The sequence below is a fragment of the Apodemus sylvaticus genome, chromosome X (assembly GCF_947179515.1).
Source record: "Apodemus sylvaticus chromosome X, mApoSyl1.1, whole genome shotgun sequence".
Lineage (NCBI taxonomy): Eukaryota > Metazoa > Chordata > Mammalia > Rodentia > Muridae > Apodemus > Apodemus sylvaticus.
The window spans coordinates 53,005,951-53,014,601 of record NC_067495.1 but is presented as its reverse complement, the minus strand read 5'-3'; the positions used below and the strand labels follow the sequence as shown (position 1 = coordinate 53,014,601).

At 51.1% G+C, this 8,651-nt stretch overlaps 1 protein-coding gene across 1 annotated transcript; it reads left to right on the top strand.

Moving 5' to 3' along the window:
* The first annotated feature begins 6,838 nt into the window (after positions 1–6,838).
* On the top strand, positions 6,839–7,975 carry LOC127675318 (melanoma-associated antigen B4-like). The gene has a single exon (XM_052171418.1). It carries the CDS (start codon positions 6,986–6,988, stop codon positions 7,973–7,975), a length of 990 nt encoding a protein of 329 aa, XP_052027378.1. The 5' UTR covers positions 6,839–6,985.
* The last annotated feature ends 676 nt before the right edge of the window (positions 7,976–8,651 follow it).

Below are 8,651 nucleotides of genomic sequence, written 5' to 3'. Positions count from 1 at the left end.
GACTGTCCTGCGGGTCTGGACAAACGGTGGCCATAGTGTGTCTGTCTCAAAAGCCCCTCCCCTGTCCAGAAGCATATGTACTTTGGGCAAAGTCTCCGCCCCTGTCTGGTAACCTTAGTGGGTCTATCTCACAGGCCCCTCCCCTGTCTGGAAGTATTAAGTATTTTGGGAAAAGTCTCAGCCCCTGTACGGTGGCCTGAGTGGGTCTGTCTCACAGGCCCCTCCCCTCTCCGGAAGCCTATCATGTTGTCTGGGAAAAGTCTCCGCCCCTGTATGGTGGCCTCAGTGGATGTCAAAGTTCCCGCCCCTATCCGGAAGCATATGTACTTTGGGAAAAGTCTCCGGCCCTGTACAGTGATTTGAGTGGTCCATCTCATAGTCCCCTTCCCTCTCTGGAAGCATAAGTACTTTGGAAAAAGTCTCTGCCTACAGTGGCCTTAGTTTGTCCATCCACTGAGGAGCTGCCCACAAGATCCTGAAGTGCACTAATAAGGTTTGTGTAGGCCTAGGTCCATACCCATGTATGGTGGGTTTGGTGGGTATATATTCATTGGACTCAGAACCTTTCTAGTGTCCAAATACTGTTTGTTTGTGAAAAGTCTCCGCCCCTGTATGGTGGCCTCAGTGGGTCGGCCTCACAGGCCCCTCCCCTCTCCGGAAGCCTAACCAAGTTGTCTGGGAAAAGTCTCCGCTCCTGTACGGTGGCCTCAGTGGGTCGGCCTCACAGGCCCCTCCCCTCTCCGGAAGCCTAACCAAGTTGTCTGGGAAAAGTCTCCGCCCCTGTACGGTGGCCTCAGTGGGTCGGCCTCACAGGCCCCTCCCCTCTCCGGAAGCCTAACCATGTTGTCTGGGTAAAGTCTCCGCCCCTGTACGGTGGCCTCAGTGGGTCTGTCTCACAGGCCCCTCCCCTCTCCGGAAGCCTAACCATGTTGTCTGGGTAAAGTCTCTGTCCCTTTACAGTGGCTTTAGTGGGTCTGTCTCACAGGCCCCTTCCCTCTCCGGAAGCATAAGTACTTTAGGTAAAGTCTCCGCCCCTGTAAGGTGGCCTTAGTGGGTCTATCTCAAAGGCCCCTCCTCTGCCTGGACAATTAAGTGCTTTGCATAAAGTCTCTGCCCCTGTACGGTGGCCTCAGTGGGTCTGTCTCACAGGCCCCTCCCCTCTCCGGAAGCCTAACCATGTTGTCTGGGAAAAGTCTCTGTCCCTTTACAGTGGCTTTAGTGGGTCTGTCTCACAGGCCCCTTCCCTCTCCGGAAGCATAAGTACTTTAGGTAAAGTCTCCGCCCCTGTAAGGTGGCCTTAGTGGGTCTATCTCAAAGGCCCCTCCTCTGCCTGGACAATTAAGTGCTTTGCATAAAGTCTCCGCTCCTGTACGGTGGCCTTAGTGGGTCTGTCTCACAGGCCCCTCCCCTCTCCGGAAGCCTAACCATGTTGTCTGGGTAAAGTCTCTGTCCCTTTACAGTGGCTTTAGTGGGTCTGTCTCACAGGCCCCTTCCCTCTCTGGAAACATAAGTACTTTAGGTAAAGTCTCCGCCCCTGTAAGGTGGCCTTAGTGGGTCTATCTCAAAGGCCCCTCCTCTGCCCGGACAATTAAGTGCTTTGCATAAAGTCTCCGCTCCTGTACGGTGGCCTCAGTGGGTCTGTCTCACAGGCCCCTCCCCTCTCCGGAAGCCTAACCATGTTGTCTGGGTAAAGTCTCTGTCCCTTTACAGTGGCTTTAGTGGGTCTGTCTCACAGGCCCCTTCCCTCTCCGGAAGCATAAGTACTTTAGGTAAAGTCTCCGCCCCTGTAAGGTGGCCTTAGTGGGTCTATCTCAAAGGCCCCTCCTCTGCCTGGACAATTAAGTGCTTTGCATAAAGTCTCCGCTCCTGTACGGTGGCCTTAGTGGGTCTGTCTCACAGGCCCCTCCCCTCTCCGGAAGCCTAACCATGTTGTCTGGGTAAAGTCTCTGTCCCTTTACAGTGGCTTTAGTGGGTCTGTCTCACAGGCCCCTTCCCTCTCCGGAAGCATAAGTACTTTAGGTAAAGTCTCCGCCCCTGTAAGGTGGCCTTAGTGGGTCTATCTCAAAGGCCCCTCCTCTGCCTGGACAATTAAGTGCTTTGCATAAAGTCTCCGCCCCTGTACGGTGGCCTCAGTGGGTCTGTCTCACAGGCCCCTCCCCTCTCTGGAAGCCTAACCATGTTGTCTGGGAAAAGTCTCTGTCCCTTTACAGTGGCTTTAGTGGGTCTGTCTCACAGGCCCCTTCCCTCTCTGGAAACATAAGTACTTTAGGTAAAGTCTCCGCCCCTGTAAGGTGGCCTTAGTGGGTCTATCTCAAAGGCCCCTCCTCTGCCCGGACAATTAAGTGCTTTGCATAAAGTCTCTGCCCCTGTACGGTGGCCTTAGTGGGTCTGTCTCACAGGCCCCTCCACTACAGGAAGCCTAACCATGTTGTCTGGGTAAAGTCTCTGTCCCTTTACAGTGGCTTTAGTGGGTCTGTCTCACAGGCCCCTTCCCTCTCCGGAAACATAAGTACTTTAGGTAAAGTCTCCGCCCCTGTAAGGTGGCCTTAGTGGGTCTATCTCAAAGGCCCCTCCTCTGCCCGGACAATTAAGTGCTTTGCATAAAGTCTCCGCCCCTGTACGGTGGCCTCAGTGGGTCTGTCTCACAGGCCCCTCCCCTCTCCGGAAGCCTAACCATGTTGTCTGGGAAAAGTCTCTGCCCCTGTACAATGCTATTGGTGGGTCTGTCTCACAGGCCCCTCCCCTACAGGAAACCTAACCAAGTTGTCTGGGAAAAGTCTCTGCCCCTGTACGGTGGCCTCAGTGGGTCTGTCTCATAGGCCCCTCCACTACAGGAAGCCTAACCATGTTGTCTGGGAAAAGTCTCTGCCCTGTACAATGCTATTGGTGGGTCTGTCTCACAGGCCCCTCCCCTACAGGAAGCCTAACCAAGTTGTCTGGGAAAAGTCTCCGCCCCTGTACGGTGGCCTCAGTGGGTCTGTCTCACAGGCCCCTCCCCTACAGGAAGCCTAACCATGTTGTCTGGGAAAAGTCTCCGCCCCTTTACAGTGGCCTCAGTGGGTCTGTCTCACAGGCCCCTCCCCTACAGGAAGCCTAACCAAGTTGTCTGGGAAAAGTCTCTGCCCCTGTACAGTGGCCTCAGTGGGTCTGTCTCACAGGCCCTTCCCCTACAGGAAGCCTAACCATGCTGTTTGTGAAAAGTCTCCGCCCCTGTACAGTGGCCTCAGTGGGTCTGTCTCACAGGCCCCTCCCCTGACCGGAAGCCTAACCATGCTGTTTGTGAAAAGTCTCTGCCCATGTACAGTGGCCTCAGTGGGTCTATCTCACAGGCCCCTCCCCTGACCGGAAGCCTAACCATGCTGTTTGTGAAAAGTCTCTGCCCCTGTACGGTGGCATTAGTGGGTCTGTCTCACAGGCCCCTCCCCTGACCGGAAGCCTAACCATGCTGTTTGTGAAAAGTCTCCGCCCATGTACAGTGGCCTCAGTGGGTCTATCTCACAGGCCCCTCCCCTGACCGGAAGCCTAACCATGCTGTTTGTGAAAAGTCTCCGCCCCTGTACGGTGGCATTAGTGGGTCTGTCTCAGAGGCCCCTCCCATGTGCAGAAGCATAAGCACTTTTGGAAAAGTCTGTGCTCCTGTTCAGTGGCCTTAATGGGTCTATCCCCCAGGATCCTCCCCTGTCCGGAAGCTTAAGTAATTTAGGAAAAGTCTTTGTTCCTGTCCGGTGGCCTTAGTGGTTCTGTCTCACAGGCCCCTCCCCGTCCAGATGCATAAGTGGTTTGGATAAAGGCTCCGCCCCTATACAGTGGCCTTAGTGGTTCTGTTGCACAGGCCCCTCCCCTGTCGAGATGCATAAATGCTTTGGGAAAAGTCTCCGCCCCTGTATGGTGGCCTTAGTGGGTCTATCCACAAAGGCCTTGCTCACAAGCTCCTGAAGTACACTAATAAGATTACAAGCTCCTGAAGTACACTAATAAGATTTTTACAGGCCTGGGTCCGCACCCCTGTATGGTGGGTTTGGAGGGATTATATTTACAGGACTCTGCCCATTTCTAGATTGCTAATAGTGTTTCTTGGGGAGCACAAGGATCCACCCCTGTACAGCGGCCTTAGTGGATCCGTCCAACAGGCCCCTCCCCTGTCAGGAAACGTAACAATGTTATCTGGGAAAAGTCTCCGCCCCTGCACCTGGCTTCATTGGGTCTATCCACCGAGGCCTCGCTCACGAGCTCCTGAAGAGTCTTAACAAGGTTTGTACAGGCCTAGCTCTCCAACCCTGTATGGAGGCTTTGGTGGATCTTTATTCACAGTGTTCTGCCCCTTTTGAGGGGTCTAATAGGGTTTTTGATAGCTCAGGGCTCCATCTCTGGAGGGTCACCACACGGAGTTTATGTCGACAGCCCTGCCCCTATTCGGAACCTCACTATGTTTTATGGGAAAATTCTCTGTCCCTGTATAGTGGCCGCAGTGGGTCTAACTTTACTCCCTGTGCCCCTGTCTGGAAGCTCAGTCTTGTATGGGCAAAAGCCTCACGCGTTTGGTGGCCCTTTACGGAGGCCCTGTTCCAAGGCCCTGTCCGGAGGCCCTTTACGGAGGCCCTGTCCGGAGGCCCTTTACGGAGGCCCTGTCCGGAGGCCCTTTACGGAGGCCCTGTTCCAAGGCCCTGTCCGGAGGCCCTGTACGGAGACCCTCTCCGGAGGCCCTGTCCGGAGGCCCTTTACGGAGGCCCTGTACGGAGACCCTCTCCCGAGGCCCTGTCCGGAGGCCCTGTATGGAGGCCCTCTCTGGAGGCCCTGTCCAGAGGCCCTGTACAGAGGCCCTGTCCGGAGGCCCTCTCCGGAGGCCCTGTCCGGAGACCCTCTCCGGAGGCCCTGTCCGGAGACCCTCTCCGGAGGCCCTGTCCGGAGACCCTCTCCGGAGGCCCTGTCCGGAGGCCCTGTCCGGAGGCCCTGTATTGAGGCCCTGTCCGGAGGCCCTGTCCGGAGGCCCTGTATGGAGGCCCTGTCCGGAGGCCCTGTCCGGAGGCCATGTATGGAGGCCCTGTATGGCCAATTCTCAGAGGCCTTGACCACAAGCTCCCGAATTAACCTAATAGGGTTTGAACAGGCGTGTGTCTCTACTCCTATATTGTGGCTTTCATGGGTTTATATTCTCAGGACTCTGCTCCTTTTAGTTGAGGTGGCTAATAGTGTTTGTGAGAGCACAGGGCTCCACCTCTGGATGGTGCTCATAGTGGGTCGCCTCCGGAGGCCTTGACCCTGTCTGGAGGCCTAACTGGGTTGTATGGGCAAAAGTTTCTGCCCTGTATGGTGGCCTTAGTAGGTCTATCTGCACAGGCTTCCCCTCTTCCCACACCTGACTGCCTAATTTGTTGAATACACACTTAGGTCTCTGCAGTTGTTTGGTTGTCTTGGTGGGTCTCTGAACAGTACTCCCCGCCATTTGAAAGGGCTGAGTTTTTCATAGTATAATCCACCACTGTTGTTTGGTGGCCTTACTGGGTTGGTTTCTATAAGCCCTGCTTCTCTGTGGAGATCTATCTAGGTTGTACAGGCTCAAGTCTTTGCTTCTGTATGGTGGTTTGGTGGGTTTGTCTGGACAGGACTCAGCTCCTTTTAGAGCCTAATTGGGTTTGTTAGAGCATAAGCCTCTGCCCCTGTATGGTGACTTTAGTGGATCAATCTGTATATTGCCCCCCCCCCCCCATACACACTATTCTATGGTAACCCAGTAGTTTGTATGTATGGGCATAAATCCCTATTCCTGTATGGTCATCTGCTTTCAAGCACAGGCCTCTGTTTTCAAGAGGGCTAACTGTGTTTTTCAGAGTACAAGCCTCAGCACCTAATTTGGTGGCCTAATGGGCCTGTCTGTACATGTCCTGCCCCTGTGTGGAAGCCTAACTGGGAACAGGCCCCGTATGGTGGCCTTAGTGGGTCTGTCTGCAGAGACCTTGTATAACTCAGCCTCTTGTGGCCTAATTGTATGTGTACAGGCATAGCTCTCTGCCACTGTGGGTCTACCTGACATCCCTCATGTCTTACTTCCTAACTAGGTGTACATGGGCACAGATTTCTCCCATACCTGTATGGTACCTTTACTGGGTTTTTCTGCACAGGAGTCACCCTCTTCCTCCAATGGTAGCCTAATTGGGTGTGTAAAGGCATAGGTCTTTGCCCCAGTATGGTGGCCTTGGTAGGTCTATCTGCATAGAACTCTACCTATTTTGAGAGGGCTAATTGGGTTTCTCATAGTACAAGTCTCTGTAGTATTTGCGTAGGCCTCTTCCCCTTTCTAGCAGGATAATTGGGCTTGTTAGTGTACAGGTCTATGTCCCTGTATGGTGGCTTTAGTTGGTCTGTCTCTAGAGGTCTCCATACTTGTATGGCAGCCAAAATAGGTCTATGCACAGGCTTTGGCCACTGTGTGGGAGCCTTATTGAGTCTGTCTGCACATGCCTCTACTGGTGTGTGGCACAGACTCAAGTGGGTCTCTCTCTATAGGCTTCTGTCTGTTTCTATCAGTCTATGTAGCTTTGTATAGGCACAGGTTTCTGCCCCTGCATGGAGCTTAAATGGGTCTTTTTCCATAGGCCTATGCCCCTGCATGGCAGTTTAAGTGGGTTTATGTGGATACAGGTCTCTGTCCCGTATGGTATCCTAAGTTTGTCTTTATGCTTAGCCCTTCAAAGTGAAGCTAGTGAAGGACCTAACCTACTCTTGGAAGCCTGAAACTAGACTTTTATGCAGTGGCCTAACAAGTTTTAATTTCCTCCACAGGGTTTGCAGAAAAGAGGTTGATCCACAAGTACAGGTGTCCTGGTATGTTCGTAGAAAGATGTTCTCCTGGAAAGCTGCAAAAACAGGTCTTTATTAAATCCAAGCTATTCTCTACCTGGTAGTACAGTGGAACTTACAGGTTTTCATTTTATCCTTCCAGATTCCTGCCTGTCAGCGCTTCTACTCAGCCCTGAGCCCAGCCATCATGCCTAGGGGTCAAAAGAGTAAGAGCCGCTCCCGTGCAAAACGACAGCAGGCACGCAGGGATGTCCCAGCGATTCAGCCCACTGCAGAGGAAGCAGGGTCTTCTCCTGTTGACCAAAGTGTTGACTCCAGCTTCCTTGGTGGTTCTGCTCCTCAGGGTGTGAAAAACCCTGGATCTTTTGGTGCAGGTGTGTCCTGCATAGGCTCTGGTATAGGTGTTAGAAATGTTGCTGTTCTTGCTGATAAGAAAAGTTCAGATGGCACCCAGGCAGTGACTTCCATTCAGCACACACTTAAAGATCCTATCATGCGGAAGGCTAGTGTGCTGATAGAATTCCTGCTAGATAAGTTTAAGATGAAAGAGGCAGTTACGAGGAGTGAAATGCTGGCAATAGTCAACAAGAAGTATAAGGAACAGTTCCCTGAGATCCTCCGGAGAACTTCTGCACGCTTAGAATTAGTCTTTGGCCTTGAGTTAAAGGAAATAGATCCCAGCACTCATTCCTATTTGCTGGTGGGCAAACTGGGTCTTTCCACTGAGGGAAGTTTGAGTAGTAATTGGGGGTTGCCCAGGACTGGTCTCCTGATGTCCATCCTAGGTGTGATCTTCATGAAGGGTAACCGTGCCACTGAGCAAGAGGTATGGCAATTTCTGAATGGAGTGGGTGTATATGCTGGGAAGAGGCACTTGATCTTTGGTGAGCCCGAGGAGTTTATAAGAGATCTAGTGCAGGAAAATTACCTGGAGTACCGCCAGGTACCTGGCAGTGATCCCCCAATCTATGAGTTCCTGTGGGGACCTAGAGCTCATGCTGAAACCACCAAGATGAAAGTCTTGGAAGTTTTAGCTAAAGTCAATGGCACGGTACCCAGTGCCTTCCCTAATCTCTATCAGTTGGCTCTTAGAGATCAGGCAGCAGTACCAAGAAGAAGAGTTCAAGGCAAGGCTGTTCATTCCAAGACCCTATCCCAAAAGTCCTCTAATATGTAGATGAGTCTGTTCTGTTGAGTTTGAAAAAGAGTCAGGCTCCTAATCAGTAGAGAGTTCATAGCATATCAGAACCAACATGTATCCATTCTTGGCCCATTATACATTAGTAGAATAGAGGCTATTAATGTTACTTTTCAAATGTTTGTTTAACTAAAAAGTGCTTTGCGTCATGCTTTCTGTTAACCACATAAAAAGGTAACTGTCACTTGTCGTTTTAGAACTTGTTTTGTTTTGTTTTTTTTACAACAAACTGGAAAACCTTACTTTGTTTTTACTAAAACATTATGTAACATTGTATTGGAGAAGGGATTGTCATGGCAATGTGATATCATACAGTGGTGAAACAACAGTGAAGTGTGAAAGTTTATATTGTTTTGAAATTTTTATATATGAGTGTGATTGTTAGTTGCATACGTTTTTCTTTTTGTATAATGCTAGGTGAAATAAAGTTGGATTTGATGACTTTACTCAAATTCATTAGAAAGTAAATTATAAAGCTCTATTATTTTATTATTTTGTTCAAGTATTAATTAAGCATTTGGTCTCTGGAAGTTTCATCAGTAGCACTGGATCTAGTATGAAAAAACATAGTATAGCCACTGAAATGAGTTATCAGAGTCTAGCAGCAACTACATATAAGAAAAAGGGTAACACACTGTGTAAGATAAAAATGGCA

Excerpts from the sequence above, each read along its gene's own strand:
- LOC127675318 (XM_052171418.1), top strand. The coding sequence starts at position 6,986 with ATGCCTAGGGGTCAAAAGAGTAAGAGCCGCTCCCGTGCAAAACGACAG.